At 40.2% G+C, this 17762-nt stretch overlaps 1 protein-coding gene across 3 annotated transcripts in view; it reads left to right on the top strand.

Annotated features, from left to right (window-relative positions):
* Positions 1–838: 838 nt before the first annotated feature.
* The window catches only part of slc4a11 (solute carrier family 4 member 11), a 78331-nt gene continuing 61407 nt past the window's right edge, over positions 839–17762 (top strand). For all 3 annotated transcript variants that reach the window (XM_072365018.1, XM_072365017.1, XM_072365016.1), the window contains exon 1: positions 839–1048. Coding sequence is in view for 2 of the 3 variants with exons in the window: in XM_072365017.1 (XP_072221118.1) it covers positions 1012–1048 (37 nt within the window). In the remaining variant the exon portion in view is untranslated. The remainder of the gene's footprint in view (positions 1049–17762) is intronic.

Genomic DNA, 17762 nt, shown 5'->3' with positions numbered 1-17762 from the left:
AAAAAACAGAAAAATATGTGAATGGATGCAGCTTTATTGAGAATTCACTAAAGCTTTACTTTTTTATGAAAACTTTGGAGCATGTACAAAACGCTTTGGCCCAATTGAGTCTAGTTGAGACTCAGTGGGTTTGGTCAGACTAACATGTTCACATGCATTTTTAAAGCCTGGTTTTGGTTGGATATGATAATACTTTTATTTTTTATAGTGTCATTCAAGCATGCTTACAGTGTGTAAATGCTCAAATGGCTTCCCTGCATTCCAGTTCTGTGTTATATTGAAAATATATGATGAAGAGGTGAATCAGACAACAAAAGCTACAGACTGTTGAGCAGCTGAAATCTTATTTAATTTGAAGGAATGGTGACGTAACACGATGTTAAACATGCTTCTGTTCCAACTTTTCCTAAATACGATGAACTTTTTGGGAACACCTTGAAACTAAGTGTTGGCACATTGTGTGCATGCAACTAAGATGCATTATGGCCTTGTTTTGTCACTGTCGATTTAGGTTATTAAGGCAAGTTAGCACAGGAATACAGGTGTAGTTGTTTGTCAGTGATTGCAGAGATAGTTCAACTCGTATTCATGGAACTGATGAAACTGGTTTTGTCAGTACAAAGCATAGTTTGGAGTTGGTATGGCTGACAAGATGACATGTTGCATTTTGGCACGCTGCGTTGAGAGAAGTATGTTGGAAGAGGCGTGTCTGGATGTGAGGTCTGCCCTTCTGCGTAATGTCCTGCCATAGGCTGTTGACTGGTGGGCTGGAATAAAGAGATGGAGAAAGAACAGTGAGGCACTAGGACCCAGTGACGAGAAAGTGAGTTGGCAGGCAGAGTGGGGCTGAGTCACTGCATGTGTCTGAGAGGCAGTCAGAAACAGAGCAGAGCAAGAGAGCAGAGGTGATCTCACACTCATCAGCACAGGATAACACAACCATGATGGGTTGATTTTAGGGGGGAGGTGGTTGGAGAGAGGAAGTGTGCATTTGCCACCACTTGCTCAGCTATGGAGACCAACAAAGTTCTTCATTTCGTGCCTTCTGGTAAGTGGATCAAAGCTCTAAGTGCTGCTTCTCAGCTGCGCACAGCAACGTTCAGCGGCAGAACCTTGGGGTTCCCTACCTAGTGAAACCTGAGAACCCCCCTGTGCAAAACATGTGCAGCCCACTTCCACTTCCACTCTGAAGGATGGCAGATGTTTTTGCGTACATGTTCTACTGTACCGCTTGGCGGATTGCATTTGCATTCTCTTTTTTTAATCATAAGAATGTGGCAACTTTCTGGTTTTGATAGGAATCTGGTTTTGTTCTCGTTGCAGTTGTAGAAATGCAGATGTTTTTTTTTCACTTTTGTATGAATACGCATTTGTGTGTGTGTGAGTTTTTTTTTCTTGTTTATGTCTGGTGTGCAGTAATAGAGGTTTCTTTGTCGTATTTTATCAGTTAAGGAACGGAACCTTGAGAAACAATGGCATTGCATTCATTGCATTGCAAACCAGAGAAAGCCAGTGTACCTGTCGAGAACTGGCAGCTGGAATGCAGAGGAAGCCTTTGCTCACATTGCACTTTCTCATGTGTTGCTTTGGCGGGCTTGTGCCCGATAAATGAAAGCGATCGACACAGGGCAAGACACGGTATATGTGTGTGTATGTGTTTATGCATCTATTTGTTCAGTATATATGTGTGTGTGTGTGTGTGTGCGCATCTGTGTCCATGAGAGGATAATAGAAAAGTACGGGGACACCCATATCAACGAATATGTTTTTCCTGCTTAAAGCGTGCGTGAGATACAGGAAGACAGACAGATTAGTGTTGCTGACAGATACAAGAGAGCAGGGAGATCTCCCCTCTATGAAAGTCCGCTGAGATCCCAGAGCTCGTTTTTTGGAGGTGTGATGCGGCTGCACTTTCATTTTGTCTGGGAAAACAGAGCAGAATACTGCGTCTCAGTGCGTGTTTGTAAAGAGGATGTTATGTGGAATGATGAGAGTACAGAAAAATATAATATACACAGGGTATATGTGTGTGAAAGAGTGTGTTTGTGCTCATTTGTATATAGGTATTTGTCAGAGTTAATTTGGGCTGTGTGTGTGTGTCTTTGCGTGAGATGCATTGTGCTCTCTAACTACATCCCAGAGTGCGTGTCGAGGCGTGATAGACACTGCTGTGGCTCGTCCTCTGAAGTGCAATTTGCATTCGTTTGCCTTGGAGCTGATTAGAGGCGGAGGTGACAGGTTTGATCCTTGCAGCAGAACAATTTGGTTCTGAACCCTGAAAGGTCTGGTACACAGGAAAGGTGGAGGTTTGAAAAACATCAGTAAGAATTGGAGAAATATTGTGTTGAGTTGCAGCTTGTCCATTGAATGATGTTTTTGTGTGTTGTCTAGGTTAACCTTGACTCTAAATGCAGGTATTACCAGAACAAAGTGCTCGTGATACTGTATATCTGCAGGGATTTGATGGCAATATCGATCGTCACCAGTGACTCAACAATTAAATATCCAGAGGATTAGGCTCTCTGGTTTTCACACTCACTTTGTTGCCCTCTAGATTTTCAAATAAAGCACAGCAAGCTGCTCTGTGCGGCAAATCTCAGCATACATAGCAGGAACATGTTGTCCGATAAAAGGTTCAGCAAAAGCTGCTCAGAAAATACAGAAAACGTTTCACTGATGTTGTTGCCAAGGCACATTATCAAACTCTCACTGCTGCATTTTGCGAGTACACCTACAGATTGTGTGATTATTACTGGCAAAATGCTGATGGGTGAAGGAGCAGCTATCTCAGCGGGGGACAGGTCAGGAGATACAGAATTCATTTTGTAGAGTTGGAAAGATAAAACTTCTATATGCGATTACACAATGCCATAATACTGCAGTCGGTTTCAGTGCAGTGCACAATGCAGTTTCATGAAGCTTTTTGATTTTGCAACAAATGATGATGGTTCATGACAAAAAAAAAACAGCAGTAACATAAAGACAAGTGAAAGCTCTTAGACTGGTGCGAGCAAGGTGTCAGACTTCAGGTGTGACAGAAGACAGGATAATCTGTGTTGCATCCGTGACCTGCAGAGCCAGAAAATATCAGCATGGAGGACATATAGTGGCGGTGTGAATTAGTAGTTCGACCATGTGGAAGTGGAGGTGTGTGGAGAGGAAGATGGATGAGTGCATGTGTGTGCTACAGACGTGACAGTGATCTCTGATCAGTATTCACCGCTGGCAGCAGATCTCAGAAGCTCCAGCCTCTCAGCACAGCCATCTGGGCAGAGGAGGAACGCACATCAACACACATATACAAATTATCATACAGTGCCACACACACTCAAATCCACTCCAGCACTAAAATATCACCGAAACACATTCATGCAAGACATGACAAGTCCGCCACACACACAGAAGTGCATTCACACATTCACACAATCCACACGAACCCATCTGCACACACCAGTTGTGTCAGATATTGTCCGTACACACTGCACATAATTATATACACAAATCATTCTATCTACATAATTTGTTGGTTTCCACATACAGAATAATTATGTTGATGTGTCAACACACACACTCATCATGCACAGTTCAAAGAACCCAAAATGAAAGACCACAAATTCATTACAATCCGAATTACTTAAACACTTATAGCTACACATACATGCAAGCATGAACACACACACACACTGTTGTTTTATCTTAATAACTCTTTCTGACACACACACACACACATTTATTTACCAGTGCTGTATATTATTATTTACCAGTCCTTTTCAACCTCATTTTTTAATATCTCATTCATTGTTCTGTCTGTCTTCTATTCTGCTAACAAACTATTATTTATTCCCTAAACAAAGGGAACGGACAGACAGACTGAGACCACACTTTTCGTCTGATTCTGCCTCAGTGACTCTCATCATGGACGTTCACCTTGAAACTGTGACTGTGTCGATCTCCTGTGCTCACTTCCTCCTATGGTGCTGTCTTCACTGCATCTCTGTGATGGTGTCTTTTATCCTCCCGACTTTATTCGTAGTTTCTTGACTTCTTTGTAGCCATGCGTGTCCCCTGGAATGGCCGATATATTCTGTTCTTTCAGAATTAGCTTAGTTGGTTTCTTGCACTCTTAATATTTTGAAAAGAAAGTTTAACTGAGTCAGATTGATTTATATTTTTCCTATATCAGAAGTATTCAATAAAAGACATGGATGAAGAACAGCTCTTATCAGTGGTCTGTGGAGGGACACTGGTTGGTGCTTGTGAGAATGACATTCAGTGATGTTCTGCATGTCAGCCACAGTATAACAGTGTCTCGTGTTTGTGCTGTGGAGTCATTTCTTTCTCTCTGGGATATCAGTTAGGGTCACCAACACAAACTACTGGCATTTTTCACTGATATTGTGAATAGAACTAAAATGACCTTAGCAGTAACAATTGGGACATGTGTTCTGTATCGTTCGGTATTATGAAGCTACATTTTTGAAAAGCAAGAGTTAAATGGTGTTTCATATTTTCATAGCTTGAAAAGTTGAGGGTGAACTGCTTTTAATTCATCAGCATTTGCAAGTTCAGATTGATTTTTTTCCCTTTTGAAGAGGTGGTTCAGCCTTTTCACGCCATCATCAAAGACCATTATCCAAAAAAGCGGTTAACTTGATTTTTCAGATGAGGCAGCTCTTGGTGATAAAAATGTTTCTGGAAAAGTTGACGTGGAACAGTTGAATACGTTTCATGACACAAATTCATAAAAACTAAAAACTCAAAATTCATTGTCCAGGTCGTTATGTGAGAAGACAATTGATGCTCACCTCTGTGTGTTTGGCAGATATTGAATGGATGAATTCAATTTAAAAGATACATAAAAGATATATGACTTTAGTCACATTCAATCCCCTATCCCTGATAGGGATTTATCCCATTAACATTTAGGAAACAAGTCGCATTTAAAGTTCAGTTAAAAATGTGTCCAGACATTCATCCTCTGGACTTAGCTTGCATTCCACCCATGTATGGTATCTGGACTCTCATGCTGTTGTAATATATGCAGTATATCTGGTCTAAAAAACCCAAAGCTTTTATAGGAAAACTCTTGTCTGTTAAATATAAGATATGTTCAGGATAGTGGTGTGACCCTCAAGCCTTCATGAATGCTGGCTTTTAAACTGATGACGCGCCTCTTTGTCCAGAGGATCGGGTGTCCATGATTTCCCAAAAATGTAGGAAGTCTTTTACATCGGAACACAGAATAGTTTTCAGATTAGCCGCACTCCATCGTAAATAAATGCTACCCCAGAGCTGGTGGTGGCATTGTTTTTGCATGGTGTGGTGTTTTCGCTTGTATTTGTCAGTGTTGTTGCAAACTGTACTCAGTCATAGTGGTTTTCAGAAATGTACCTCAGCGCATGCAGGGATTCACGTGACAGAAGTGTCTGCTTCTGAAGGGGAGCTGCCTGGGGGCCTGAAGATCACAGCCGTTCAGTTTTGGATTTCAGCCTTGTCACTGCATTTTGGGATCTCTTGATTATCTTGATCGTGTCCCGTAACGTCTCCATTATATTTGTGTCTTGCTTCGCACAAAATGCAGCATTAAAGACTTCAGGACATATTAGATTCATGCTGAATTTGTCCCTGGAATTCATGAGCAATTTACAAAGAAATATGACATGTGGTGGGCTACTCTTTCAAACCTTTGAATTCCTTATGTCACTGTTACTTTATAGCAGCTCCAGGTGAGTGTGAATGAAAAGGATCTATTACTGTTAGGATAAAATGGGGTTTACAGTCAATGTTGGTTTGTTCTATTATGTAAGTACAACCAATAATTCTGAATAAAGCTATGCCTAATCCACTTATACTAATTATGTTTATTTGTAACCCTGATTATAAAAGAAGGGATTCTCACAGTGATGGACAGTTATAAGGAAGCGTTGATGGATTGCTCTACTTTTCCATCTTTGTTTTAAAGCAGTTGCCTTTGCAGCAACAAAGTACATCTTTGGGTCCATGAGGGTTTAAATTATGAAGGTTACAGAAGAGAAATCCATATTAGGGGGTTCTTTAGTACATGTTTCATCCCATTTTGACATAAGGATTACTTTATTTATATTACACTGAATTTCTTCCGCTGACACTTTCATCCAAAGCAAACTTTAAAAAATGCTGGGAGGTTTCAGGATCTTGCCCATGGGTATTTTGACACGTAGACTTCAGAAGTTGGGGATCAAATCTGTTTAAGGACTACCAATTGACCCCCTAAGCCACAGCCTCGTTAACACTGTGCAGGACAAGTCTCCAACCAGCGATCTTTTGCACACTAAACTACAAAATGGTTCCATCAGAAGCGCCTTCTGCCATCTCCTCTGAGTGGCCATGTCTCAGTCTCATTTAAAATACAGTGAATGCTTTTAATACAGATTACCAGCTGTCATTGTTTCCTGATTTTAAGCAGAAGCTCTGTTACTTCACTTAAGCAAAAATACACACTGGCTATAATGAGCATGTCACGTTGTCTTTATCTCAGTATATGAACATACACATATATTAAACTGATGGACATACATAAAGACATATGTGAGCTCATAAATACATGCACGATGATGTTGGCATGATCACATTTTTGGTTTTGGCTTACAGTTTGCGAAAGCTCTCTTGTTAGTACACACCCATTTAATGCAAACTGTCACCTACCCCACAAATCATAGCACAGGAAACAGTACTGAGCACAAGTGCGGCATTTGTTTCAGTTCCTGTTTAGTATTGCTTGTGTAGGTGCACAAATAATTTTTACACAGAAAAATGTGTACTGTGCAGGGTGCATTTTCCTTTGCAGTCAATTCAATATTAAAACCAACAAACAAAACACTCCCAACTGGTAGATATGGAGCTATGCTGCTCCCCTTTCTATTGATGTAATCATTCCAAGATGTCTGAGGACGCCTGTCTTGATGAATTCCTGAACCTTGATTTGATAAGCTTCCTTTTTGATGTGCTCGAGTAGAAATATCAATGTGCTAAACAATGTGGCAGTTTTTCTACCAGGGTACAATGTAAGCTTGCAAAGGTGTTGGCACAGAAGCACACGATCGCCTCATTGGGGCACATGCATGAGCATGCAGGCACGCACATGTCTGGTTTCGTTCATAACCAACAGGACTTAAACAAGTTGCGTTGAGAACTGCAGAAAAAAAAGCTGCATCGAATGAGTGCAGCGCATGCTGCAGCCAACGCGGTTGCTTCCACTTAGACTGACATTAATAGTGACATGCTGCTGTTTTCATTAAGCTGTTGATAGCTGTGTTTACACTCAGAGGCCTGTCAGACTTTACCTTTACGCTGTGTGTGATGTCCTTTTTGTCCTTGCGGTAGTACATGTCCATTTGCTGGAGCAGAGAAATTGCTTCCATATTCCGGCATGTTTAGTGCGGTTGTATTAACATCTGTAGATGGGGGCTGTCTGAGCAGTTTGGTGTTGTAAGAATGAACGTAAAGGACTGTGACTTGGTAGTTTCCACTGGAATAAAGGCTAAAAAGTACCATTCACACTGAGTGACAAGAGCAGAAAGATGTCCTCTACGGAGGAACCTGAGGACATGAAATGGAAGACTATACAAACTGGTCTACACACTGCCAGGTGGAAGATCAAATAAGCTGGCTAGTAGTGAGACACACTTCACGATGAGGTGGAGAACAGAAGGTAACCAAGGTTGCTTAATTCAAATTCAGTTGGTGTGGTTTTAGGTGCAAGTAAAGATACAGCTACTGAACAGAGCAGATCAGGGCACAGACACCATCAAGTTTAGTTGTTCAGTTCTCATCAGAACCCCCCCTTAGTCAAACACCCACCCCCTACCATCAGTATCCAAATCCCTCATTTCCACCTTGTTTTTCACATAAGGCAGAAACATAGAGCGTGTTACAGAACACGTTGTTATTGCATTTTCTCTCCTGCTGCCTCACACTGATTTAGTCTAGAAACTGTCTCTGTGTAGTTCGGGGGGGGGCGCACCACAAATGAAATAGCAGTAAGATGTGCTGTCGGATGGTAGGAAGGCTGGAACAGCATACAGTAGATGGCTGTGTGGAGAACAGCAGACTTTAAAGGGAGATAGTGGCCTGGCTTTAATCGAGCTAGAGGAAGAGGGGAATGTGCAAGCAATTAGCAGGAATCCCCTAGCACTGTTTTTTTTTTTTTCCTTTCACTGCCCCCCCTCCCATGAAGATTGAGGTAGCCAATTTCTGCAGCGAGTGGTTGGCTCGTGTGTGTAAGTTGGTGTGTGTAGCGGAACAAAACCTTCAGTTTTTCTGTCACTCTTTCACTGCCTCACTAAATACAAACACGCAGATACACACAGCAGAGCATCCTCGCTGCAGCAAGTGAGCGTAATGCTACACCTGTGTGCCACCGTCACCAGAATCGGAAAGCAGAAAAGAGATGGAATGAGAGGGGAACATGTGACAATTAGACATACAAATATGTGGCAGATGAGCAGACAAGAGGAAGGTCTTTAAAAGAAATGGTGAAAAACAGAGGGTGGAGGGGTTTGAATTGGAGCGTGTTACTGCGCTAACCTTAGTCACGATGCTTTGCCACACCACAGACGGGGCCAGATTCATCTGAGAACTCACGGTAGCCAGCTCAGTTTAACTATAAATCCTTCTGAGGTGAAAGGATTACGTGCAGAGCTTTTCAGTTCACAGTCTTGACACCAAGAAGCAAATCTTAAATCATTGAAAAAAAAACAAAAAACTGCAGGACATACCCACATATGTAAATTTACAATTAAAAACCTCAGTTATTCATGATGCATTATACAGTGAGCATGACATTTGAATATGAATTTTTGTTCTCTGGTTGCAGCCAGTGCCTGTCGCAAGAATATTCACATTTGTTAGTTTTTGCATTCCTTCAACTGCTGTTTATCTTGTTCTAACTTGCTTGGTTAGAGTTTCCTGTGTCTCTGTCCCTTTGCTTTGCTGCCACCAAGCCTGAAGCGACACTGATTTCTATCATCTCTTTTATAGATTTGTGTAAACATACACGTAGAAATAGCCCGCAGCTTAAAAGTCATCTCCTCATAATGACACACAAATTTACACTTGGAAACAAAAAGGGCAGTTTGGACAGATATAAACACCCAGTCACATCCACACGCTCTGCTGTCCAGGATCAGCCCAGTCAAGTCCACCTGTTTGCCAGACAGCTTGGCTTTAGCAAGTTTTGTTGTCAAGGCTTTATTGTGACTTCATCGCTGTCAAACATAAGCAAGGAGACACAGCTGCCGGCTGCAGAACTGGCAGTTTTTACAAACCAAATCATTTTCATTCCATGTAATATCTAAGAAATATTTTCGAACAATAGCTCCGATGTAAATGTAGGTTGACAGACACTTGGTGAAAATGTTCAAACCAGCACAGCATCGCAATTATGGATGTTGATAAAACTGTTATTAATACTGTAATATCTCATCAGTTCAGTCAATGTGGAGTTCTAAATGAAGTATATGTTGACAGTTTAAGCCTCCCTCACTGGAAACACCATATATTTGTTATAGAGTCATTGTATCTATGAGTTTGAAAGGATTTTTTTTTTTTTTTTTTTTCAATCTGCTGGAAGGACAAAAGTAGATGTTTTTCTGCTGATGTGACTCATTGTGATTCAAGGTTCTTTTGGGAAAAAAAAAAAGCATTCGACAGACAATGAGACTTTTTTTTTCCCTCGGGTGCTTAACTGCAAAACAGTACAGCGCAGGACAGCGTTTAGTTTGGTGACACTTTGGTTCAGCTGCCAAAATATACGGTCAGCTTGCTGATTCAGTTCACACACAGAGTCACATTTCGCTCCTTTTGCCAAACGTTTGCTCCAAAGCCAAAGTGCTCGTCAAGATAATTACGCAATAAAACTACGATGACATGAATACGTCAATAATGAAATGATGAATCTATATTAGCATTGAGGTAGATGCAGTATAATTTTTTGTCACCTAAAGTACACTTAAAACACACACACACATTATACTGCTTCAGAAAGCCCTTAGTGGCTGACAAAGTTCCTCATTTTGAAGGAAATAAATTCCCAATAATTGTTATTATTCCCAATGAGCATCTGCAGCTGCACGCTGACTTAAGGGGAGAAGTCAACATATGACTGAGTGACTGACACCTCATTTGTTGTAACTTTTATTGATAAGGGCAGAAAGGAAAAAGCGAGAAACGGGCACTTTGAACATCAAGGGGCATACGGGCAGGTCCAGTACTGGACCACCCACAGCACCCTGCTTTGGATGTGTGAAATGTCATGTCCAGCACACTGTACATTTGGAGAAAGGATGACAAAGCATTGAAGACACATTCTACTGTTTTCTAAATACTTTCTGACGTGTACATCTACAAGTTTATTTTGAAAACCATGAAGAACTTCTGTATTTTAGGGAACAGTCACAGATAATATGTGACAGTATTGAAAAGTGGATGGGTTTGCAAATTTTTTTCTCTACCTATTGATCATTTATTTGGTTTTGTATGTCCTTATATCTGTTGTTCCGTTTGACCAACAATACACAAAGCAGTTTGCCAGCTAATAAAACTGGCAAATTTATTTGTGGCTCCTCCTTAACATCAAGTAGTATGCTAAAGAAGAATTTTATCAAGGGCCTCGATGAAAATGCTGTCAAAGTGTGAGTGTGAATCTGATGGAGTTGGGATGAAAGTGACTGTGACCTTGTGGGATTGTGAAGAATTGGAGTTTAAGATTTAAACTAAACCACATTTCTTGTCATATTACATCATTCAGTTGAGATTTATCCCATAAATACTGCCTGTCAGTGTCAACAAATCTTTTTCCGATTATCCGAGAAATTATTATACAGACTAGCCCCCGCACCAACGGCTCTTGTTGGTGGCTGCGTAGCCTTTCCCACGACAGTATGATGTCACTTTATCCTGACTGTGTGAAAAGAAGGATACGATCGACATTAAATGTGGTTGCAGTTTGATGAGCACCATTGGAGGTGGCATGAAGTTTATATCGCAGCACTTTATCAGATGCAGGCTGCTCGCTACATGCAAAGTCATGATTAATGTTCCATCTCTGGATGGTTACTGTACGACTGTGACTACTGATCATTTTCTGCGTTTGTGTGTAGAAAAATGAGAGAACGCAAACCCAATTTCCAGACATGTTTACAATTTGTCATTGTAAACATGTTTGTAAAATCCAACAAAAAACTCTAGAAAAGTTTGTGAACATTAAAACTATGTGCTTGTAACTCGTCTTGAAGTTCATCAACCTTTGCTTTGCCCTGAAACTGCCCTGGAACACCCAAAGGGCTGAGAAATGGTTTTGTTTTCCAGACCGGCACAACATTATTTTGGTTTACGCTACCACGTATGCACCAGCAGCCAAATAACAACTCCCTATTACCAGTTTAAAAAAAAGACACTACAAATAAAGTTGGGAGGATAAAAGACACCATTACATAAATAGAAAATCTCTGTGGTAGATGCAATGAAGACAGCACCATAGGAGGAAGTGAGGAAGAGGAGATTAAATATACGAGCAAGACACGGGATATAGATAAATATCAGATTTAACTTAAATGCTGGAGAGCTGAGAGAAAAATAAAGGATGCAAGACGGATGCAGTATTGGCTTAATTATTGTGAATTGTTGTAAGTCAGAACTTGGCTCACTTGCTGTCACGTTTGCTTTGCTTGGCTGTGTCTGTGAAGTTGCAGGTGTTAATAAATGAAGAGAATACGATAGTGATCATTTCTCCCTCTGCTCTGTGTAGGCTGTAAATCAGTGAGGAATGTGATGGATTCCTGTAATAGAACTAATGAAACATGGTTATATGGTCCAGACATTACAAGAGCAGCGTGTTAATCTGTTAGAATCTTATCAAAATCGTACGATAGCCCACAGATGAAGTCTCAGTTAGCCACCTCAGTCCTGTTTCAGACTGACGTGGAATTAAGTTCTTTCAGTCTTTGCTAATTCTCCTCTAAATCTTGAAGTTTGCCTTTCAGAATGTTCTCTGCTCGTTTGCAATATGTAGAATTTATACAACGTGCACTGTGTTGCACATATGTTGATTCCATGCATACGCTCAACACCTCCAACATAAATCCAAAAAAGGGAAATATATTACAGATAAACTAGATGTTTTTTTTCTTTCTGGTTTGGTCCTCTTGTGAGCATGTTTGCTCATCACATATATCAGTCTTATTTCTGTTAAGTTGGGGAAATGTCACAGAACCTATCTCTACATATTCTTCTGGAGATGTCTTGTCAGCCTCTAAAGCATGACAACCAATTCATGTGTTCACCTGTGCACATGCAGAGCTCAGATGGAGGTTTGTATTTACAACAGTGGCATTACATCCCACAACTTAAGGGGGAGCCAAAGAGCGAAATGTAGCTAAGTTCTCACCCGATGCTTTAAATCTGTCATTAGTTATTTAGTTTTAATCTTGATTTTAAAACATAAATACATGGGAAATGATTTTCAGTGTCTTCACTAATCGTCTTCATTAGATTGATTTGGAAAACATTAAAAAAAAATGTCATAACAGCAACCCATTCGAAAGTTTAGAAATAGACGTGTTCGTGTACAATCACTCCTACTTATATTTACGGTACTCTTTTTGTGCATTTAGGAACTGAGGATACTAATGGTTTCTGAATGGTGTAAATTGTACATTTTCTTTGTCTCTTTCTAGACTTTTTGAGTGTGTTGCTGGCATCAACTTATAGATTTGTTCATATTTTCTAAATACGATGAAGCTGGTGAGAAACGTACTCTTTGCACTAACATTTTTTTTAAATTAAAGTTAAGATAAATGAAGAAATTGCAAGTTTTTTGTTGTTTTTTTCGGCATTTTAGAAAACTTCCCAACTATTCTGGGTTTGTGAAAGCAGATTACAGGTTCAGCAAGTCCTCGAGTTCCAATGAGTTTACAAATAGTTCTCCCTCTAATAAGCATGCAAGACGACATATAACCTTGAATTTGCAGTGGACATAATGACATTCTGAAATATTTCTAAGTAAATGTCAGGATGGTTTAGACAGAAAGTGTTGGTTTGCCTTTAAGTATGGCCCTACTGAGCTTGAAAAATACAGTGCCAGCACATACCATAAATTGCCACTTATAATGTGTGTAATTAACATGCTGACTGAAGTTGTATAAAATTCCTTTGGGGTAAAAGCTAAAGAAAAGAACATAAATAAAGGCCAAATGTGGACCCGCTTTTTAAAATGCGTCTATGAGTAAACAGACTGGCCCGGAGCAGAACGTCGGAATTCCCTCTCTGTCTGGGCTCTCTCAACGACCAGAGCTCCAGAGGACGGGTGCCAAGACAGCCTGGAGGCACAATTAGCCAACAAAAGGCCCAGCCCTCTCTCCTCTGTGCTGGCCCAGCCCTTGTAGATTCCCCTACAAACACAGCAGGGGCTCCTTTTAATCTCTTGCCCTCTTCACTTAAAACTCTGTGTCACCTCTATCGTAAATTCCAGGGTCCATCCCTCCTAGGGGTTCTGGCATCTGTCTTGAATGTACCTGCAGCACTCTACCCTGCAATATATCAGTCGACGTGAGAAGGGAACTTCAGGTTTAACCTGAATTGTTTTTGCACAGTGCAAAGTTTAGACTATTTTCAGAAATAAATGAAAACACTTTTGTATCATCAGAATATCACAGACTTATGTCTATTATTGGATTCAAAAGTGTGCATCTTCCACACATTTCTTGACGAATTGAAGTTTGTTCCTCAAACAAAACAAAAATGTAGTGTTAACCGCTATAGTTCAGCACCACATGAGATATATCTGTAGCGTGTGGGCAACACCCTGAAAAAATGAGCAAGCTTGTGTTGAAATTCATGACTCCTTTGGTTCATTGTAATGTTATCGCCTGCCTGTGATGTGCCATTTCAATTTTTCTGGCACAATTTTACATTCTGGTGATCATTAGTAGACTTTTCTGTTGTCTGATGGCTGAAAATCATTCTCACCAAGCACATTTTTTGAGTGACTATTACAAGTGTTATTGTTTTAGCTAACTCACAGAAGTTGTTGTGGCTAGAAATGGAAGTAAGATGGCTCGGATACAGTTTGAGCTAAGTCAGCTTGGACCTGGAGTTATTCTCGCCCAGCCTGGTTGTGGCAGAAGAATCAGTGAGACTCCACATCTCTACCAAGACTGGCTGCATCAAAATCCAATGGTTCCATGCTGACACAGCATTAGACAAGGAGAACAAAGGGAGGGCTTGAACACAGTCAAGATGGATGGACAAGGTTTGCCAGGTGTTAGGTTATTTGGTACCAGAATCAAGATCGTGTTTCGCCGTAGAGTTCTGTTCATTGCTGATGTTGTGTTCCTCCACTGTAGGGTCAATCACACGGTAACTGGATGTATGTTCTTTTAGCGGGTGATTTTAACAAAACTTAAGAACCTTTGTCTTATTTCCACTTGCATGTTTTGAGCATTGTTTTTAGAGAATTGGCAGCAGGAGTCCCTTAAAATGAATTTTTCAGCCTGTTCAGCTTCCAGGCGTGTTACATATTAGAATTTGTTCCCTGCTGCGCTCTAAAATATTAAACTGCCTGCTGCTTTTAAAAGGGTATTAGAGGTGATAGTCATTGTTTAAACTCAACCCTAACTTCTCACATCACATCTCCCCCAACTGAAAATAACCAATAATCAGTTTGCTTTTGTTTGAATGTATTTTGGGGAAATTGTAGAGCTATGCCACTTGGTCGAGCTATTTTTTTCTTCCATTTGCTTCATTATTATGATTGAAGAACCTTTTCAGCCCAAAAGAGTAATTCTCAGTGGGTATTGTTAACTAAAACAAGTTTTGTTCTCTGTATAACACAGTTATACAGTTAGTGAACAGCCGGGTGTGCCAAAGTCTTCAGCTGTAATGCCACTTTGTGACTTAAGAGAAGTAGTAAATCATATTAAGTGTGAGAGCCTGCATTCACCTTCAGGGTTATATTTTGTGATGCAGTTGCCGTGGTCAATTAGGGGTTTGCTTCAAATTGATGTTTTTTCTTTCTAAGGACAGCCGGGAGTCGCAGTCCACTCACTTTATTTCTCTTTTATGAATCGGGATCAAAATTAGGATTCAGAGTGGCAGGAAGGGTCGACAGGCATTTGATTTATAGCCCACGAGTATTTGTGGTTCTGTTGATAGAGATCATTGGAACATATTGAGTAACATTTTTCTCCTGAAAACCTCTGTCTGTCTCTGTCAGACAGCTTGCTGTGTCACTTGTCAAACTGCTGCAATACCACAGTTCTGCAGAGTTAACAAGAAGCTCCTTGACTCTTTTGTTTTTTCCCGCTCATATAAGATGAAGGTTTATGTTTATCAGAGGGAAGAGTTTGTCATACGGCATGTACTGACACAACATCCAGTGTTGAGCACAGCAGATGTTGCCTTGCTTGTGGATTTGTATCATCTAAACTTAACTGACTGACAGATGTTTTTCTTTTGTATATGTTGGGCAGTGATGAAAGGGCCGACTCTAACACACACACACACACACACACACACTTGCAACACCCACATGTACTCCTCGCCGATCAGGAAAGACGCTAAAACTCTAACCAACTCAGACTTCCTGCTAGCAAATCGACAGCTTCCTCTATTTTCAAAACGTTTTTAGGCATCTTATTTTGCACAAACTAGTCTTGTGCGTCTCTTCCTGGAAGAGTTTTTTTGGCGGTCACTGAAATATTGTTTGATTAAAGGATTATTAACCATGACAGTGTCAGAAGTAAATTGCATTAAATGAATTGTGTTTGAGAAGTTGATGCTAAGCATTTGTTTGAAATGTCTGGTGCACGACATGCACACGTTTTGTCACATGTCCGTAATCGTCTATCTGCACATCACATCACATCACGACTCTTCTGTCGCATCCGTCTGAGGAATAACAGAAGAGATTTGACAGATTATGTTGACGGATTCTTTCCTTCTCTTTTACATATTTACCCCTTTATGCATGAGAAATAAAAGCACATTTTGTTGCAAACTCATCATTTCTGCATTTGGCCTCAAACAAAGCAGGACATCCAAATGTTTTGAGTTTGATCACAGGACAAAATGCATCAGAAGGTTTGTCCCAACACGCTGCTGCAATGATGTGTAGTAGCCTGTGCATAAATGTGACTCATGTTTCATAAGAATTTGAGACACGAGTATGTCAGTTATTGGCACTGATCTTCTTTGAAGTACTGCTCTCAGTGCAGGATAACAGGAAACAGTCAGAGCAAGCACCTACCTATTCCTACGCCTATATAATCCATTTTTGTTTTCCCTTTTATCATATATTATGGCTGAGTTATGAAACTATAATAATAATAGTTCATTTTGACTGGAATATCATTTCAAGACTCTCAAGGATAAGTTGGTTAAAAACAAATGATTTAAGTTGAACTTGAAGTTGAGTGAAAGTATCATTCTACACTTTAATGAAAGTTTTGGAAGTAAATTCCACTCTGTTCAGCATAGTAGTTTACTTTGATCTCTAAACTTCACCAGTTAAAAGCTGCACTTTTATCTTACATCATCATTGTCAACGTTACACACGATAACAGATTTATTCTCAAATTCCTCCTGTTTATTGACAAGGAATAAACATGCCAGTGTACAATTGCATGCCCCTGTTTGCATGTCTCCTGTTGTTTTCCTCCAATTTGAGTGAAACTGATTCTGGTTTTACAGCAGTATAGCCTTCATGACTGCTAATGAAGCTGTTTCTGAAAGCCCATCAGAGCATGAAGTATGCAAAAGCCCTTAATCAGCTGTAACAGCTATGTAGAGCGAGCAGCACATCATAGAAGACATAGACGGACATTAACTCCTGAATAAAACAAATGATGCCGTTTAAGGTACAGCTCGTTTAGCTTTAGCCTGGCCATCTGCTCACAATAATAATAATAGTAATAATAATATATTGTAGTCATGGTGCCCTCTGACCTTGTGGCGAGTTAATGTTACTAAAGTTCTTGATGTGAAGTTTCTCAACACAACAGCACAAACGTTTCTGCTTTTTTGTCCAGCAAAGCCAGTAACATGGATACCATGCAGTCCCCTCAAATCCTTCCAAATCTCTTTCTGCATCTGTCATTTCCACACAGCTCAATACAAGCAGAGCACATGAATCTTCATGATCAGAGCACTCAGAGTAAGACACAGCATCCACAGGAAGCTGCCATAATGTGCCACGTAAATAAATGAACACCCCAACAGAGGAACCTTCCATGATCCAGAAAAAAAGGGATTTTGTTTTTGGCATCTCTGTCTCCTCAAATGGATTTCTTTTAAAATCTTTTTCTTATTTTTTCCACTTTCAAGAGTCATGGCATTTGATGCGACTCAGTCGTGCTCCTCCAGCTGCTGCTGCTGCTTTTGTTGCTGCTAATAATGGCATTGACAATGGGGAGAAAATGAATTGTAATTTACAAAAAGCTGTGCCGCTTAAAGTCATTTCTACCGTTCTTATCCGACTCTTCTGAGGCATGCAATAAACCGGGACTGCTGACATGCTGTATGTGTAACTGCGTTGCTGGATACTCGTGGTTCCATGTGAAATATTTGATTTGCTCAAATAAAACACAGTAAAGGTAACTCATACCTTGCAATATTGATTGTGACAGTGTTTTGAAAATGTTAGTAGATCCTAGAAAATAAGACATGAGTTGTAATAATGATAATAATAGTGATAAAGCATAATTACCTTAATTTAGCTTTGAGAGATT

Source organism: Leuresthes tenuis, unplaced genomic scaffold, assembly GCF_036924035.1.
Source record: "Leuresthes tenuis unplaced genomic scaffold, fLeuTen1.0.hap1 SCAF_15, whole genome shotgun sequence".
In the NCBI taxonomy this organism is placed as follows: Eukaryota; Metazoa; Chordata; class Actinopteri; order Atheriniformes; family Atherinopsidae; genus Leuresthes; species Leuresthes tenuis.
Note: the sequence above shows the minus strand (reverse complement) of the source record. Positions and strands in the feature narration are given on the sequence as shown.